We start from the raw sequence: 19,920 nt of genomic DNA, 5'->3' as shown, positions 1-19,920 counted from the left end.
CCCCTTTCTAACTCCATTTAAAGCCGGTAGGCAAATTGGTTACCTAGAAACACAATGATTTACAACTAACCATCTTCCTTTATTTACCAGCGTCAACACATAGGAAACCACAGGTCATATAGTGACAGGTTTTCCTAGAACTATAATAGGTTTATAGAGGTCAATGCTCTCCGATTAATAGGGGATAATGGCTCTGAGCAAGAGGTCAGATCTGGGGGGTGAGGATGGGAAGGGGGGGAAGGCGTAACTTTTTTGTATAAAATTGAAAATTGGGTTTTAGTGCCAGCCAGCATGGAGCTTTTGTCAGCTGATGAATGCACTGAGAATGTGCAGAAATGCAGAGGAAAAGGATAGCATCGAACCTAATGGATTGTCTCAAAGCCCAAAAGCCTGTAACACTATGTCCTATACTATGAGGGAGACTCCTCATAAGAGCAATTTCTACCTCCTTTGAAAAAAATTTAGGGGCATCTGGGTGCCTCAGTCAGTTAAGCATCTACCTTGGGCTCAGGTCTCGATCCTGGAGTCCTGGGATCGAGCCCCACACTGGGCTCCCTCTCCCTCTGCCCCCCCCGTACTCTCTCTCTCAAATAAATGGTTTTAAATGTTTAAATAAAACATTTAAAAAATTTTAAAGGTTTTTATTTATTTGCCAGAGAGAGAGAGAGAGAGAGAGAGCACATAGTAGAGAGTGGCAAGCAGAAGCAGGCTCCCACTGAGCAAGGCGCCCGATGCAGGACTCAATCCCAGGACCCGGGGATCATGACCTGAGCCAAAGGCAGATGCTTAACTGACTGAGCCACCCAGTCATCCCTCAAATAAATAAAAATGTAAAAAAAATATTTTCATTATCCTCATTTAGAGAATCCCTCATCACAAATCTTGTTTCATTTCATTGGAGTTTAACATGCCATATCACTTAGAGGAACAGGTGGTACCCACAATTTAGTAACATACATGCTAATTCTTGAAAAGTTGTCTCATTTAAAAACTCAGACTTGGCTTTCTTCTTCTATGCCTTAGCAGGGAAAAAACTTTTCATTGACATTTCCCTCTCAAGACAATTGAGACTTCTTTAATTGGTGAGATCTGAGGAATATCAGGATTGTAGTGAGAAACCGGTGTGTTCTTGTCTTTCTGGGAAGCCTGCCCAGGCATTAACTTTGGTTGTTCTCATACAAGGTATGCCTGGTCAGACTCTGAGGGTCTTGCATGCCATTAGCTTGGGCAAGTCGGTGCAAGACAAGTCCAAGGTACATTTCTATGAACCCTAGAGAACTGTATTAAAATGCAGTCTTGCTGGGCCTAGTCTCCTAAATTCTGGAGGGAGGCTTATTAAAGCAGTGTGGAAAAATCTGCTGTTACAACTTTGAATGATCTCACTTGATTTTTGAGTTTGGAAATGACAGGCTACATGAATATCTGCTGCTTGAAGAGAACAGAGTGTTCTCTGTTCAGTATCAGTGAAAGGTCCCCTGCAATCCTGCTTCTTCCTACCTGAAGCTTACTTTCCTTGCCAGGTGACCATGGCAAAGGATGCCTCCTTCTTGTTCGCACTTACGTAGAACTCACACCAAAGCTACTGGGCCAGTGGCAATACTGTGAATTCTGAACTTCTAAATACAAAATCTAAACAATTTCCAGGTTTACGAAATTAACTCTATAAACACATAAATCTAAATAAAAAGAAACAGAACCAACAGTCTCATTACTTTACTCACATGTTATATTTTATTTCTTATAATTAATGGCTAAGTAAAGAAAAAAACTAATTGTAGCACCTTACTATTTTAAGACCACAACTGTAACTTAAATGCTATCCCATTCCATAAAACAAGGAGCCTTCCCCCAAAGCTATAGTGGGCATTTATTTAAGTTTCCCGATCCCAGTGACAACTAGTACTTTTTATTACTTATCAAACACACAAAAATTACTGTTCCCCCTAGCTTAAGAATCTCACACATGATACTTTTTCTTTATGTACATGGTTCATTGACTCAAACCAGAACAGAGCTACTAAAATATCCATGATTATGAATCTCAGACTGGGGTCTGGCTACTCCTGGGGATTATTTACTGGTATGCTAAGGGGGATTATGAACCATGTGAAAAAGCTCCATCTTTCCAGAGAGCAATGTTTACTTGAGGCTAAGGAATCACATTAAATATGAAAAAAATAAATTTTTTGAAATGTTAAATGGAAGTTTTTTTCCCCCAAGTGAAACATATAGAAAACCTCAACATATTAAAACCAGTTTTAGGAAACCATGTTGGCAGTAGGAGTTGGCCGATGCGATTTCTCCCACCACACACACCGTGGGGGCGTGTGACCCCTTCCCTCCTGGGGTACCCTGGGGAACTTCTTGCACACCAAGCCTCATGCCCTCCAATCTTAATTCAAGGACTGGGCGTCCTGCTTGGGATACAGAAAGTTCTACAGGGGAGTCCAAGAGCCACCAATGCTGTGTGAATCCTGCTTCCCTTTTCCAGGTAAATGATAGACCATCCTTACTTGTGCTTCTTTTATGTGCTCAAGTCCAACCCTTAAAATCTAAACTTTTGACTTTTTGATCTTTTTAGTTGTAATACATTTCAACAAATACTTCCACTTGGGTTATGTAGCTCTCAGATCCTGTGGCATCTCTACCGTAAACATCAATAGATCTTCCCAAACTGTGAGGAACTAGTGAATGTTCCCAGATATCATTCTGTCCCCTAATCTGGTTTCTGAATATTCTGGTTCTTTTCCTTCTTTGTATATTCTTCTAGTCGAAGAAGCCACTTGGCCCAGTACTGGGAACAGAGCTCAGTGTCCATGAAATGTGGGTGGGCAGGGGATCCATCTTTGTAGGCCACCACAATTAGGCCACACTGAACCTAGGAAGAAACACAGGGCAGTTCCGGTATTTGTACAATATAGGACCAGAGCTGAGGTTCATTTCCTTCTTGCTCTATGGCAAACTCAGAACAAAACAATCTATAGTAATAGCTCCTAACTGTTTCTAAGAGGGGTTGATAAAAGATTGCACCAGGATACATAAGAACACAAAGATGACAAGACATTGAAGAACAGACTGTAAACACTCGAGCACTATTAGCGATAATGGAAAGCTCAGAACAGCGGGAAGTGCTTTTTAAGGTGGTAGAAGGACAAGGAACAGAGTGAGCAGTGGGACACAAACAGAGTAAGAATCACAAGGAGTTGAGTAGCCATAAGTAAGCACGAAGCAAGGCGTTATGTAAGTTGAGGCTCAGTGTCCTGACCTGAAAGCTATAGTTGACATCATTATTTATGGCACCAACATAGGCCACAACCTGCAGCGGGTTGTCAAATGTATTTCGAATGTAAGGTTTCGGTCTCTCTGATGTCTTCCAATCAATCACACACAGCTTGCCCCTAAAGAGAAACCAAAGGAAGTCTTCGTAGGTAATGGTTCAAACTGAGAAACTGTAAGAGGTTAAACCTCTTCTTAGGTATGGTTTACTACTTATCACTCAATGACTGTTGCTTCTATTCTCCACTTTCCAAAAAGACAGCTCCTCTGAGCTTTACTTCTGGGAATCAGAGAAGTGTGATGTTCTCTTTCCTTTGAGTTCTACGTTCAGGTCAGTAATAGGCCTGTCAGGGGCATGATGGGAAATGCTTCCGGAAGCACACTGGCTAGAGTTACAGGTGTGGACCCATGCAGAAGTGCTGGGGAACTTTCCCACAGTTCCAGTTTCTAAACTTTCTCCAAAGTCCTTTGGACCTCCATGGCCTTATTTAACAGTTGACATGGGAATTGAAACTATGTCTATCATTATCTTAGTTGATCTTATTTCAAATATCTATCAGGATGAACCACAACAGACCAAAAGCAAAGTCCCCATCATAAACGACAAAAGCATCATGCTGCTCCGGAAATTCTCTTGCTCAGAAACCAAAGCTGGGGTTCAGATCTATCAGCATTTAATAGGCACCAATGCAAAATACAAATGCAAAAATACAAATAAGAAGACTTGGTCCCTACCCTGAAAGTCTACACACAGGGTTGGTGTCTTACTATTAGGGATATTGAAAAAAATAAAAAAATTCCTGCCACTTTAAAAAAGTCAAATAACCAGTACATTCCTTCCTATCACCCCTCTCCTGGTGGGATTTTATACTTGCCAAGTGCAGATATCAGAAGGATCACAGGGTGAGCAGACTGATAACTGGTGACCATCTGTTCATTCTGTCTTTCATGAACTTCAATTTCAAAACCAGCAGTTTAGAGGGAGATTCTGTACAAAGTATGCATGTTACCTACCTGTCGCCATAGCTCTAGAGTTACAACTTATGCAAGGTACTCATAAAGTCAACCTAGAGTAGCACTAAAAGAAATAAAATGCAAGCTATATATGTTATTTCAAATTTTCTAGTAACCACATCAAAAAAGAAAATATAGGTGAAATTTTAATATTTTATTTAACCCAAACATACCCAAAATATTATTTCATTATGTAATATAAAAATGTTATTAATGAGATACTTTACATTCTTTTTTGTACTAAGTCACTGAAACCTACTTTGTAGTATATTTACAGCATACCTCACTTTAGATTGGCCACACTCAAGTATTTAATGGTCGTATGTGGCTAGTGGGTACTCTCTTGGACAGTGCAGGTCAGAGGTAGTTTTACTATCTGTCAAACTTTGCAATATTACAAAACAATTATAATCTATGCAAATGAAGAGAGGGCCCCAGTATCACCAGGGGGCTTCACAGTTCTCAACCTGGAATAAATCAAAATACCCTAAAATAAAGATTTCCGACCTGGACCACTGTTTCTTGCAACATACTATAACTTGCAGAACTTAATAATGTGGAAAAGACATTTTTAGTAGCAGGTGACCGCCCAAGAGGGAACAGAAAGCTCAATGTGGTCCCTCTGGCTCCTTCTCTAAGTGTTACCCCATACCTCCAAAACGTGAATGAGTTTACTATCCACAGAAAAGTCTTTCTGGATTCAATATCATAGAGCCAGAAACAGAAAGCCCCGAGTTACCCCAGCATTCTGGAAGGAGTTCTAAACAAAGTCAGAAAAAGACATTAATGGGGCACCTAGGTGGCTCAGTCATTATGCATCTGCCTTCGGCTCAGGTCGTGATCCCAGGGTCCTGGGATCGAGCCCCACATCGGGCTCCTTGCTCTGCGGGGAGCCTGCTTCTCCCTCTCCCTCTGCCGCTCCCCCTGCCTGTTCTCTCCTGCTATCAAATAAATAAATAAAATCTTAAAAAAAAATTAAATTAAAACCGCACTAAGACAGTTCAGAACAAATGAAAAGATGCAGCCTAACTTAAGTGAAATGCAGACTGAAACCATGAGAGACAATGTTAATCAATTGTGTCTAATACTGTGTCATTAAAGGTGTGCACAAATAAGCACACTCACACCTGGGACAACTGAAAATGCCTGTACCCTTTAAGCCAGCAATTTCCCTTTTCGGTATGCACTGGAGAGCAATGGTTTGATACCCTGGGTGTGAATGAAAAGTGCCTGGAAAATCTACATATTCAGATCAGGCCTACTTCAGACCAACTGAATTTATCCAAACTATATATATGATCCACAAAAACAAACCAACAAGTGAACCTCACAGCCATATACAAGGAGACATGTACACTGCTGCAATCTGTAATTATGAAAAACTAGAAATAACCTGAATGTTCCCAAAAGGGAAATGGTTCATTAATACAAAGGAATACCAGGGGTGCCTGGGTGGCTCAGTCATTAAGCGTCTGCCTTTGGCTCAGGTCATGATTCCAGGGTCCTGGTATCGAGCCCTACATCGGGCTCCCTGCTCCGCGGGAAGCCTGCTTCTCCCTCTCCCACTCCCCCTGCTTGTTTTCCCTCTCTGGCTGTGTCTCTCTGTCAAATAAGTAAATAAAATCTTTAAAAAAAAATACAAAGGAATACTAAACAACAGTTAAAAAGAGAGAACAAGATCAAAATCATCATGCTAACATTTGAGTAGTTTGCATTTTAAGTACTATACAGAGAATGTCTCATTTAACTCTATAACAACTCTATAAGGTAAGTCCTTTTGTCTTATTTTACAGATGAACAAACAGAAGTACAGAGAGGCTAACTAGCCTAAGGTTAAGATGAAAAGCCAGAAACCAAACCCAGCCAGCCTGGCTCCAGAGCCTAATATCTTACCAGCTTTGTGATACTAGGTACATAGAAATTTCTATATATTGTGACTCTCACAGACATGGAGGTAACAATACATGGTATTCTGTGTATGTGTACTATACACAGTGTTGTGTATGTATGTAGAAAGCACACTGGCAATGTGTTGTATATGCACTATCCGGTATGGTGGGCGTGTTAAGTAGTATAGGAAGTAGCCTAGGACACAGCAGCAAACTTCTCACAGTGATTATCTTTGGCCAGGGGACTGAGAGGAGGGAAGATGTGGTTACAGGTGATGTGAGTTTAATTTATGGTATATTTAAAAAAAAATCAGAAGCAGATGTGACTAAGTTTTATAACTGTTAATTGAGTGGTGGAGAATTATTAAAAGAGGAAAGGATGTTGCAGATCTACATAAACTAATAAGGGAAGATCTCTAAAATATTTTCAGAATGAAAAAAACGCAGGGATTGGCACTTTGTGTTAGTAAGTGGGGGTGGAGACAAATGATTATAAATACAGTCATAAAATATCTCAGGACCACAAGAACTTTATCTTTAGAGAGGGAGGGAAAGAGAGAGGAAGGGAGGGAGGGAGGCAGGAATGGGGGGGTGAGGAGAGAGAGGGAGAGAGAGAGGAAATCTAAAACAGGCTCCATGCTGGAGCCCCATGCTTGATCTCACGACCCTGATATTGAGACCTGAGCCAAAATCAAGAGCCAGATGCTTAACCGACTGAGCTACCCAGGCACCCCAGGGTCACCAAGAACTTAAAACCAGAGTGGGGGTGGAGGATTCTGGGAAAATGGAAGAGTAGGAAGCACCAGAAATCTGTAGGCCCACCTAGACAACAACTGCAATGGCAGAATCTGTCTAATTATTGGAAATCTAGAGCCTGTTGAAAGCTTAGATGGTAAACTCTGGTTAATTTTGGTCAATTTCGGCTCTTAACAGCTACCCATTCCCCCGCTCCTTCTCATGGGGCAGGCAGCTGTACACATGATCTTGGAACAGCACGGTACACAGCTTGTGGGAATCAGTGGACAAAAAGGGCCCCATTCTCCAAATGTCAGGGATCTGTGCTCTCATCACTGATCACTGGTCACAGAGGTGAAGACAAGAGCAGGGTGGCCATTGTTACTGCACCTCCCCCTACTGCCATAAGCCCCTCACCCTCCAACTGAATGACTGCCAGAGGACTTAAAGGGCCGATGCCCATTTTTTCCAACTCTTCATTTTTCTCTTTTTCCCCTTTTGGGAATTAGATACTAAAGACTACAACATCCAAAAGCAACTGCATCTACAGGGAAAATTAGAAAGTGACTGTGCATGTCCAGGGAAGGACACAGGCTCAGAAAAGCCTTGAGAAGACCTTAAGTTTATACTTCAGGCTGATCCTTAGCATAGACGTAGCCTACAAGAACAATAACAAAACCCCAAACAAAAACAATGAACAGGGGCGCCTGGGTGGCTCAGTCAGTTAAGTGTCTGCCTTCCGCTCAGGTCATGATCTCAGGGTTCTGGGATCCAGCCCCACATTGGGCTTCCTGCTTTGCAGGGAGTCTGCTTCTTCCTCTGCCTGCCACTCCCCCTGCTTGTTCTCTCTGCACCCCCCTGTCAAATAAATAAATAAAATCTTAAAAAAAAAAAGAAAATTAAAAAAACCCCACAAAAAAACAAAACAAAACAAATCCCACAATAAACAAAGTCCAGCAAACCCTGTGGCAGAGGGAGAACCTGATTTCCAGAATTACATTAATATTAGATTCAAATATCCAGTTTTCAACAACAACAAAAATCACAAGGCATACAAAGAAACAGGAGAGTATGGCCCATTCAAAGGAAAAAAATAAATCAACAGAAACTGTCCCTGAAAAAGATGTGATGGCAGTTCTACTAGACAAAGACCTTTTTAGTCTTAAAGATGCCTAAAGACCTCAATAAAGGTAAATACATGGGCAATTATAAAAGCAAACATTCTTGTAACAATGATTTGTAACTCCACTTTTTGTCTTCTACAGTTTTTTTTTGTAAACTTGAAACAAACAGAAGAAATTATTGCTTTTAGGTTGGTTGATCATACAAATCTTGATCAATGTTTAATGAAACATCAGATAGCACTGGTTCATCATGTTCTTCCACTCTGCTCAAGTTAGCTGCCCCATACAGAGCACTAATTTCAACTAGTGTCTTGCCTGAGTCTGCTGCTATATCCTCTGAATGGGAAACATCTTTACTCTTATTTCTTATACTCATTCTCATCTCCCCCCCTTTTTTTTTTAAGATTTTATTTGAGACAGAGAGTGTTGTGAGCAAGAGTGTGGCGGGCGGGGGGTGTGTGTGTGGGAAGGGTAGAGGGAGAGGGAGAAGCAGGCTCCCTTGAGGAGCAGGGAGCCAGATGCTGGCACGATCCTAGAACCCTAAGATCATGACCTAAGTGGAAGGTAGACGCTTAACTGGCTGAGCCACCCAGCTGCCCCACTCATCTCCTTCTCTGATTGTTCTTGAGCTCTCTGCAGTTCTCCTAACCTTTGTCTTGCATTTCCAACTCTAGCTGGAATATTAGCTATTGCTGCTGAAACAGGAGCTCCTCTGACTTTGGTCTCTCCATCATTTCCTGCCCCATCAGAGCTAGTTCTCAATCATGCTCCAAGTTGGCCATTTCCTTTTGTCTCAGTTGCTCTGCAGTCACATTTCCTTATATTTGTAAATCCACAATATTACACATTCTATTGGATCCACCAAGCAATCTTGCCACTTCTGCAAGACTTTTAAAGATATACTGACTCCCTTTCTAACTCTTAGCCTTAACCTGCCAGCAGCATCCTGCTGCTGGCAATGAGCCATGCACCTCAGGTGCCAGAGACCGCATGCCGCAAAGAGGGAGGGGCCCATGGATGGGTGAGTGGGTTGTTTTCTACATAATTTAAGAGATTAATAAATCTAAGCCTAAAAAAAATATTAGTTTATGTTTTGAGGCACTGATATATAAAGACAATTTTGTGACATCAACAACTGAAATGGACAGGGATAGAGTTGTGAAGGAGCAGTCTTCGTATGTCATTGTAGTTAAGTCGGTACAAATTCAAATTAGAGTGTTAATAACTGGGATGTTAAATGTAATCCCTCTGGTAATCACAAGGAAAATAGCTATAGAATATACACAAAAGGGAATGAGAAATTGAAATGTTTCACTACAAAAAAGGAAAACAAAACACAAAAAAGACAGTAACATATAGGAAATGAGACAAAAAAGCTATAATGCCTATAGAAAATAAATAAAATGACATCTCCCCTTATCAGTAACTAATTTAAATTTAAATGGATTAAACTGTCCAATCAAAAGACAGAGACTGGCAGAATGGATAAAACACATGATTCAACTATATGCTGTCTACAAGAGACTCATTGTATACTCAAAGACACAAATAGGCTGAATGTGAAAAGATAGAAAAAGATATTCCATGCAAATAATAACCAAAAGAAAGCAAAGGTGGCTCTAATAGCAGACAAAATAGTCTTTAAATAGAAAAAGACGAGACAAAAAAAGACATTATATATTAATAAAAGGTTCGATACATCAAGAAGATATAACAATTTTTTTTTTTTTTAAGATTTTATCCATTTATTTGACAGAGAGACACAGTGAGAGCAGGAACAGGAGCAGGGGGAGTGGGAGAGGGAGAAGCAGGCCCCCCGCTGAGCAGGGAGTCCGATGCGGGGCTTGATCCCAGGACCCTGGGATCGTGACCCGAGCCGAAGGCAGATGCTCGACGACTGAGTCACCCAGGTGCCCGAAGATATAACAATTATAGACATTTGTGCACCTAGTAACAGACTAGCAAAATATATGAAGCAAAAACTGACAAAATTGAAGGGAGAAATACAGTTGTTGTTTTTTAACTTTTATTTAAGTATTCTCTATATCCAACATGGGGCTCTGACCCTGAGATCAACAGTCACATGCTCTTCCAAATGAGCCAGCCAGGTCCTCCAGAAATACAGTTCTATAATAGTTGGAGACCTCAATACCTATTTTCAATAATGGATAGAACCAGACAGAAGGAAGTGAGGAAATAAAGGACTTAAAACAACACAATAAACCAACTAGATCTAATGGACATATAGTACTCTCTACCCAACAACAGAATACACATCTTTTCAAGCACACACAGGACACTTTCCAGGACAAACCATTTATTAGGCCATAAATTAAGTCTCAATATATTTAAAAAGACAGACATCACACAAAGTATCTTCTCCAATCACAAGATGAAGTTAGAAATCAATAAAAGAAGTAAAATTGGAAAAAAATCACTAATGTGTGGAAATTAACATAATCAACCAAAGAAGAAATCACAGGGGAAATTAGAAGATACTTAGAGGTGAATAAAAATGAAAACACAGCATACCAAAACTTACAGGACACAGTGAAAACAGTATTAAGGAAGCTATACAACAATAAATACTTCTATTAAAAAACAAGTAAGAATCAAATCAACATCCTAATCTTACAACTTAAGGAACCAAAAAAAAAAAAAAACAACCCCAAAGTAAACCTTTATAGGAGATAAAAGAGATTAAAGATAAATGAAATTCAGAATAGAAAACCAATAGGAAAAAAAAAATCAATGAAAATAAACATTGGTTTTTTGAAAGGATCAACAAAATTGACAAACCTTTAGCTAGATGGACTTAGAAAAAAAGAAAGACAACTCAAATTACATAAATCAGCAATGAAACTGGGACATTACTACTAATTCTACAGAATAAAAAGGATGAGAGCACTATGAAAAATCATATGCCAACAAGTTGGATAACCTAGATGAAATAAACAAATTCCTAACAACACAAAACCTACCAGGACTAAATCATGAAGAAATAGAGTATCTGAACAGCTCTATAATTAAAAAGGAGATTTCATCAGTAATCAAAAATCTCCTGGCAACTAAAAGCTCTAGATCCAATAACTTCATGGGCGAATGCCACCAAATATTTACATAACTAATACCAATAATAAAAACGTTTCCAAAGAAATTGAAAAGTAGGGAACTCTTCTTAACTCATTCTATGAATCTAGCATTACCCTGATACCAAAGTTAGACAAAGACACTACAAGAAAACTACAGAATAATAATCCTTATGTATACAGATGCAAAACTCCTCAACAAAATAGTAGCAAATCAAATTCAGCAACATATTAAAAGAATTATACACCATCACAAAGTGGGCTTTATTACTGGAATGCAAGGGCGGTTTAACACAAAAATCAACCAATGTGATATACCTTATTAACAGAATGAAGGAAACCACTTAAAATCATCTTAATTGATGAAGAAAAAGCATTTGACAAAATGAAATACCCTTTATGAAAAAAATACTCAACAAGCTAGGGATAGGAAAAAAAACTACCTCAAAATAATAAAAGCCATATATGAAAAGCCCACAGCAAACATCATACTCAATGTTGAAAGACTGGAAGGTTTTCCTCTAAGATCAGGAACAAGGCAAGGCTGTCTGCTTTCACCACTTCTATTCAACAGATCTGGATGTTCTAGCCAGAGCAATTAGGCAAGACAAACAAATAAAAAAGCATCCAAACTAGAAAGGAAGAAGTAAAATTATCTCTGTTCACAGATGAATGATCTTTTATGTTAAAAACTCTAAAGAATCCACACAAAAACTAGTAGGACTATATAAATAAATTCAGCAAAGTATCACGATACAAAGTCAACACACAATTCAAGAGCATTTCTACACATAAACAATGAACAATATGGAAAGGAAATTACAAAAACAATTCCATATAATAACATCAAAATGAATAAAATACTTGGGAATTAACCAAGGAGACTAAAGACTTGCACAATGAAAACTGCAAATCATTACTGAAAGAAATTGAAGACCGAAATGGAAATATGCCCCATGTTCACGGATTGGAAGATTTAATATTGTTAAGATGTTCATATTACCCAAAGTGATCTACAAATTTAATACAATCTATAAAAATCTCAATGACGGTTTTTGGACAAATTGAAAACCCATCCTAAAATCCACATGGAATCTCAAGGGACTCTGAAAAGCCAAAACAAACTTGAAAAAGAACAAAACTGTGGAGGACTCATACTTGCTAATTTCAAAACTTACTACAAAGCTCTAATAATTAAAATAGTATGGTACTTGTTTAAAGACAGACACAAAGACCGATGGAAATGAATAGACAGCCTAGAAATAAACCCTCACATACACATGATTTTTGACAAAGGTGCCGAGTCTGTTCAATGAGGAAAGGACAGTCTTTTCAACACATGGTACTGGGGAAACTGGACATCCACATGCAAAAGAATGAAGTTGGATTCTTACCCAACACCATATACAGAAATTAACTCAAAATGGATCCATGACCTAAAGGTAAGATTTAAAGCTACATAAAACTCTTAGAAGAAAACATAGGGTCCAAGCTTAATGACACTGGATTTGGTGGTGATTTACTGGATGTGACACCAAAGGCACAGGCAACAACAACAAAATAAACAAATTGGCTTACAGGAAAAACTTGGAAAAAAAGTGTGTAAAGTGCAAGGATAAAGATAAGTCAGTCACAAAAAGACAAATATTTTGATTCTACCCACATGAGGTATGAAAGAATAAATTCATAGAGACTAAAAGTAGAATATGGTTGCCAGGGGCTGGAAGTAGGGGAGAGTACAGTGATTACTGTTTAATGGGCACAGAATTTCAGTTTTATAAGATGACATGTCCTGGAGATGGATGGTGTTGACGGCTGTACAACATTATGAATGTATTTAATGATACTCAATTGTATACTTAAAAATGGTGAAGTTTATGGTAAATTTTATGTTACGTATATTTTACCACATTAAAAACCTTTTTTAAAGAAAAAGTGGAGATGGGAGACTTATTTTAGTAGCTTAGGTTAACCAAACACATATATTACCTATTAAAAAAGTTTTTAAAATTTCTGAAACCTTAATTTTCAAAAATATTCAACGCACATATTCTCAATGTTGATGCTTTCCACCTAAAGAGCAGAAAACAAACATCAGTACTGTGGACATCACTGTGAAGTGTTCAGTGTCAGGAACTTTTTTTTTTTTTTTTTAAGATTTTACTTATTCATTTGAGAAAGAGAGAGAAAGCACGAGAGAGGGGAGGGTTAGAGGGAAAAGCAGACTCTCTGCTCAGGATTCTAACTAGGGACTCTGGGATCATTACGTGAGCCGAAGGTAGATGCCCAACTGACTGAGGCCCCCAGGTACCCATGGTGTCAGGAACTTCTGGAAGGCCTTGGGTAGAATTGATTGTATGGCTACCTCGGTTAACTAAAGGGCAGCTAAAAATAGCCTATTAAATTTCTAGGCACACAGGGCTCTTCTCAGATATGAGGCAATTATGGCACAGAACTGCTGGGTGGCCTGAACAGTTTCCAGACTAATGAATATTGTCAATTTTTTTTAAATTTAAATTTTGACTAGAGTTCCAGGTTTTGTTTTTTTTTTTTTAAGATTTTATTTATTTGAGAGAGAGAATGAGATAGAGAGAGCATGAGAGGGGGGAGGGTAAGAAGGAGAAGCAGACTCCTTGCTGAGCAGGGAGCCCGATGCGGGACTCATCCCAGGACTCCAGGATCATTACCAGAGCCAAAGGCAGTCGCTTAACCAACTGAGCCACCCAGGCGCCCCAAGAGTTACAGGTTTTTACCTATCCTGTGGGTCGCCCACATCTTTTTCGAATAGGGGTATCTGCAGGTTAGATCTCCCCTTGGAATCTGGAGTAAATGGGGAAAACAGTAACAGAGCAGCAATTTAAAAACCACAGCAAGCTTTAGTAAGCTCAGGGTTCCTATCCATGTCAAACACAGCCTGGAAGTCAGAAAAAGAAATGATTTTCAGGGCAAACAGGTCAAGGTGCTATTTTTAGGGAAATGGGAAAGAAAATGCAGGAATCAAAGTGGATCTTTTTTTTTTTTTTTTTAAGAGTTATTTTTTGTAGAGAGAGAGGGAAAAAGCATGCATGGGAGTTGGGGGGGGGGGGGAAGGACAGAGGGAGAGGGAGAGAGTCTTAAGCTGACTCCACACTCAGCACACAGCCTGACCCAGTGCTCGATCTCATGACCCTGAGATCAGGACCTGAGCCAAAAACAAGAGTTGGACGCTTAACCGACTGAGCCACTTGGGTGCCCCATCAAACTGGATCTAGTGGTTAGTAGCTTGCTTGGGGGTAGGGAAGAAGGAACATGCTGGATATTGAAACTATACCTTTTCTCCACCAAACACTTTGATTCTGGAACACAGATTTACAAGAATTATGAGGCTCTTCCTCCTGTATCTGTCCTTACCTCCTGCCCCATACCCAACTCTTTTATGTATCGTAGAGGTTTTGACTTCACAGGGCTGCACCCTGAAGCAGTTCAGAGGAAAAAACAGTTTGACAGACCTGCATTACTTTATCTCCACACTTTGATAGAAAAAAAAAAAAATCTAATACTTACTGATATTCAGCCACACAGTCCAGTAGACCTACATACTTTAAGGTCTCATGCTGAACAGCGCTTTCAAGAGCTCGCACTCCACTGACATCTTTCAGGATATGCTGGACACTTTCGATATATCCAGATTCGAGATTCTCATCTCTCTCTTTCAAGTCCCCTTGGGGTGCAAGTATGCTTTCCAAGGCTTTATGGAACCGTTTCCCTTGTAAAAATATATCTGAAAAGAAAATCAGGGGGAAAAGAAAAACAAACAAGAACAAAGCTAGTACTAAAAAACAAATACTTAAAAACCTCTGAACAATAAAATTAGAAATAATATTGTTACCTTTAAGTGACAACTGCTAAGATACCACATTTTATTTAGCCTCTTGTGAAATCTAAGAATGCACTTTGAAAAGCAAAGGAACTAAAATAGTTTGAACAATAAAATGAATTAAAATAAAGAATTTCTAGTAGAATTAGGCCAAAGTTACAGTTGAAGATCTGGGGGCAATAGCACCACACCTAGTGTACCATACTGTGATTTTAAGTATCTATTTTAGTAACTTCTGTTCAGTTTTCAGTTTTTACAACCAACACTGAATTAATGAATATAGGTGGGAGAATCCCTTTACTAACAGGCTTAATGAATGGCAAGGTATGAAAATCAAGGCATATCAAAAACAAATTGGATGTTTTGGGCTTGGGGGCAAGAGGAAATATGTAACACTCTTCTGCACTTTTTGGAGGGGCTAGAACAGCTTAAGACAGTTGCTCTGTCCTGAAAGTTTTCCTCATATGCTTAAGAAAAATTTGATGTATAACTGAGATTGTATTCATTTCAGATATACAACATAACAATTTGATATCTGTATATCCTCACACACTTTTAAGTTAAGAAAACACAAACAAATCCAAGAAATTGGACAAATTCACTTCCTCCTTGATAAGGGAAGGAAACAAAGAGGAGGCATTGTGCTAAGCAGTGGCCTTGGCGCTTTCAAAATATTTAACTTTCCAAACACAACAACCCAGCAAGATAAGAATCATTACCCCCACTTTAACGAATGAGGCCTACACAATGCTGTTAATTTGCCCCAAGGCAAAAAAGGTAGACTAGCAGCCTGGCACCAGAGTCCATGTTCAATTCCAGTCCATCATAGAACAGAGTAAGACAAAATTAGGGACCATCATTTAGATATACACAGAAGCAGAGTAGGAAATATACATGCATAGAGATAGACCCATAGAAAATGAGGAAAATTTGATCTAATAAGGTAATTTTAAAATGTAAAATTTTACATTTGTCAAATACTATTTTACCAGGATTTTGAAAGGTCAATTCTACCACTGTCAAAAAATGGAATCACTTCTGGGAAATTACCTGGAGAGTTAAATGAAATTCACCTGAAGAACTGAGCTATTACACTCCAAATTTACTCGGTTCAATTGGACTTATTAGCATATGAAAGGCCTACAAGATTTTTAAGACAGATGGAATTAAAATCTAGGTAAAAGTACAGCATTCATCTATAGACAAGCTTAATGAAGCTTGGTCAAAACAGGAAGAAAACAAACTGCTTTATCAATTGCCAAGCAAATAAACAATTCATTTTCCACTGCAGACTTAACCCTTGGCTGGGTTCTTCACATAAAAGAGGCAGCAAACAAAAAAATTTAAAAAATTAAAAAAATAAAAAAGAGGCAGCAAACATGGGAATCTAGATTATAGGATCCCCTAGATTGTAAGGCTCAGAACATTAAATATGATTGAATTTGTCTAAGTAAATTTTATTATTATTTTTTAAAGATTTTATTTATTTGAGAGAGCAAGCATGAGCAGGAGGAAGGGGCAGAGGGAGAGGGAGAAGCACACTCCCCACTGAGGAGGGGGCCTGATACAGGACTTGATCCCAGGATTCTGGGATCATGACCTGAGCCAAAGGTAGACCTTTAACTGACTGAGCCACCCAGGCACCCCATCTAAGTAAATTTTAAAAAGCACAAGATTTATTGCAGATAGCATCAAGTCAGAATATTCATTCAGTAAATTAAATTGACCAATGAAAATGAAATGTTTTCAAGTCCCAGTATGTAAAGTGCATTTAAAAAAAAAAAATCCATGAGTCTCCAAGATTCTGACTGATAAACTGGCAGAATGGATAATATTTTAAGATTAAAAAGTCACTACAGCAATAAACTGGAAAAAATAAACCCCATCCCTTCCCACTATGATCAACACTTAAATATAAATCCAAGTCAGACTTTCTTATCCTTGGCAATCTTCAGAAGGTAAACCGATGCTTGAGAAATTGACCAAATGTGGAGAACGCCAGCTCTGGGCACATCTCTGTGCTCTAGCCTTTGGAAGAGCAGGCAGAAAGGAATTTATCAGTACAGTATTTTAAAAAACTGCCTCTCCTGACCCATTAATCAATTTAGTGGGCAATGACATGCTTTTTCATTCTTTTCTTCCCTTCTTTTTTGTTGGTAGGGGGGAGCATGACACTAATCCTGTGATTGCCTCTTATGAGAAAAAAGTGATTCTGCTTGTTTCTTAAAATTGATCCTGAATTAACTGAGAAACACATCAGAGTAATAATCTAGATCAACAAAGCTGATTATATGGAAAACAACCATAGTTTTATCTCTGCTTGGGATAGTGAAGCACCTTCACATTCCCAACGAAATTCCTTTATCAAGGAGGCCTCCAAGAGTACTTTTTTACTTTGTGCCAAGGGCTACAAGTCCTAGGTTCCCACACTCCTAGCAGGTTTCTGCCTTTACTTTTCTTATCAGTGATTTCAGGATCCCCATAAACTATGACATTCTAGGTTTAAGGAAAATAAAAAACAACTTCCCCTGAGGAAACAATGTCTATTCTAAATTCTAGTGGTACAAATAAAAAACATAAAGACGTCACTAAAAAACTTCATTTTATGTTGCTTATTTAGAAAGCAAAGAATAGCTTAGTATTGTTACTTATTACCTAAAGGCAGTTAATTCCCGCATATATTCCTCCCCCCACACAGCTGAGGAATGTTCTAAAGGATGAGGACCTTGACCTTTTTTTGCCATATCCAGGTGCTGTCTATATACTTAATATATGTGACACGTTTAATGTGTTACCCACACACAGTTTTTTCTAAGATGCCACAAAATAAGTGCATTACTCTTAAAATTAAAAGTGCTCTCTACCAACCACTAGGGAAGCACGGGCTAAGGAATGATCAACAAAAAAACCTAGCTTTAATAAAAGGCAACTATATGATCCTGATGGGGACCAGCTAATTCACCGGTGCCAATGGTCCTTCACCTTGCTTCTGAATGGAGCCTGTTTTAAGGAAGCTATTCTTCTTACCTAAGAAGTTAGTAAATTAGGAGTTGAAAGCTAAAGTTTATTTATTCTCAGTTACTAATTAAGAGCATCAGATTATCTCAATTTACTAAAATCTAAATACAAATCATGTGTTCCAGTTTACTCCAAGTCTTAAATTTACATGTCAATAAGGATAAGCAGAGCAAGGGGTATTTACTACATTCTGAATAGAATGCCTAGCAAACAAACAGAATTCCATTATCAGGTGACTGATTCTTTTCCTTAAAGAAAACAGGCAACTTTAATACTTAAGTTTGTAGCTTATGAAAATTTCCCACATCATTTAGCCAAACTACTTGCTCTTTGTGCTTCAGTTTCATCTGTGAAATGAGAATAATAGTATATATGCTGCATAGGGTTGTTATGATGATTGAGTTAATACACATAAACTGCTATTTGATGCTAATTATCACTAGAAAGCAGTGCCTCACTAGTTCAGGTCAAAAACACCCTCACTCTTTTGACACTGCTCTATATTCTAGAAAACACAGTAACCATACAGAACCAGGATTGAGAAAATTACTTGAAGAATATTCGGCAAAGCCATCCTCTCCCAGTTCCAGAATCATCCGCTGTTTCCACCTCTCCAAGTAGAAAATCTGTTCTGATGTCATGGTCTGCTGAAGGATCTTGGTCACACTTGGTATGGTATTTCTTTGCAAAGGGATTCTCAAAGGAATTGTAGGAGTGCTTGTTGCATTTGGTTTTACGCTTCTCTCTGGAATTAAGAGAGGACACCAGTTTCGTGGAGCTTTTGCTTCCTCATCTTGCTTTTGGGGCTTACACTTACTCACAGGTCCATAGAGTAAATTATCTTCCTCAAACAATGATTCTGGAGTCTGAGCAAGGCCTCTGGATGACAAGACAGATTGTACTAAATCAGAGTACTTTTCCTGGTCTACTTCTTTATAAGGGTTCACTTTTTTCTTCCGGCTACAAAAGTAAGAGGAAGTGGAAAAATCCACATGGGCGGTTGGTTCTAGAGAAAACCCCTTCGAACTTCTGAGCTGTCTGCAGATGGTCTGAAAAGCCTTCATTTTTAGATGCTTTCTCACTTCCCTCTAGGCTACTTGCAATGTTGAGGGGCTTTTATTTTTGCACTCCTAGTAAAGAGAAAAGTGGAGTTAGATACCAATGTATTAAATATTTGAACGGCTAAAATGTAAGCTGCATCGGTACGAAAAGGCGCATTAACCTGCATTCCATTAAGCTTTTTCAACATGTTTGGACAAAGCTATTTCCAAAGAAAGACTCTCTTCAATAGCCAGAACGACCAGCACTTGTTAAATGTGAAATAGTACAGCTTGGGGCAAGACGTCCCCAATATTCAATCAGAAGAATTGGGAAGCCTAGGAGGGGAGGCATGATTGAGACAGAAAAACAGAACGCTACAACCCGTCCTATACCGGCCACGACGGTCACGGTGAACCACTGATTCCTAGATACCAGGCTCCCTGCTAAGTATTCCAGGAGAAGACTTCTCACTTAACTCTCACACCCTTTAAGGTGGTTACTTCTGTGACACCGTTTTACAGACGTGGAAATTGAGCTTCTGAAGGGTCCCACCAGGAAAGAGCGGGTAAGCAGTGGTCAGCGGGGCCCATCATCGTGATCCCCAGAAGGGGGCCTCCCGCTCCGCCATACGTGGGGAAACACGGTGGGGACAGGACGGCTGGGGCCCCTGGTGTGGGAGTCAGGATTAGGAAGAGATGGCTTAAACAGAAGCCCAGCTCACGGCCCGGATGGATACCTCAGGAGCCACCAGACTTCACTCAACTGCCAGAGCGCCGTCAACCTCTCGGGACCCGTACTTTCCTCGCTCCCGCGCTCTGATCTCGAGTTAGGCTCCGCCTAAGGAGCGGTGGTCCCGGCATGCATTGCGGCGCCGCTAC

The 19,920-nt window shown here is 39.3% G+C and overlaps 1 protein-coding gene across 1 annotated transcript; it reads right to left on the bottom strand.

Annotated features, from left to right (window-relative positions):
* Positions 1 to 1,708: 1,708 nt before the first annotated feature.
* On the bottom strand, positions 1,709 to 19,915 carry MGME1 (mitochondrial genome maintenance exonuclease 1). Its single transcript, XM_025876935.2, has 5 exons — positions 19,779 to 19,915; positions 18,552 to 19,131; positions 14,671 to 14,887; positions 3,266 to 3,398; positions 1,709 to 2,878 (listed from the first exon to the last, which is right to left on the bottom strand). Exons 2-5 carry the CDS (start codon positions 19,063 to 19,065, stop codon positions 2,717 to 2,719), a joined length of 1,026 nt encoding a protein of 341 aa, XP_025732720.1. The 5' UTR covers positions 19,066 to 19,131; positions 19,779 to 19,915; the 3' UTR covers positions 1,709 to 2,716.
* Positions 19,916 to 19,920: the final 5 nt, after the last annotated feature.

This window comes from Callorhinus ursinus, unplaced genomic scaffold (assembly GCF_003265705.2).
Source record: "Callorhinus ursinus isolate GAN/ISIS: 27379988/994484 unplaced genomic scaffold, GSC_fseal_2.0 scaffold29, whole genome shotgun sequence".
NCBI classification, from domain to species: Eukaryota; Metazoa; Chordata; class Mammalia; order Carnivora; family Otariidae; genus Callorhinus; species Callorhinus ursinus.
Note: the sequence above shows the minus strand (reverse complement) of the source record. Positions and strands in the feature narration are given on the sequence as shown.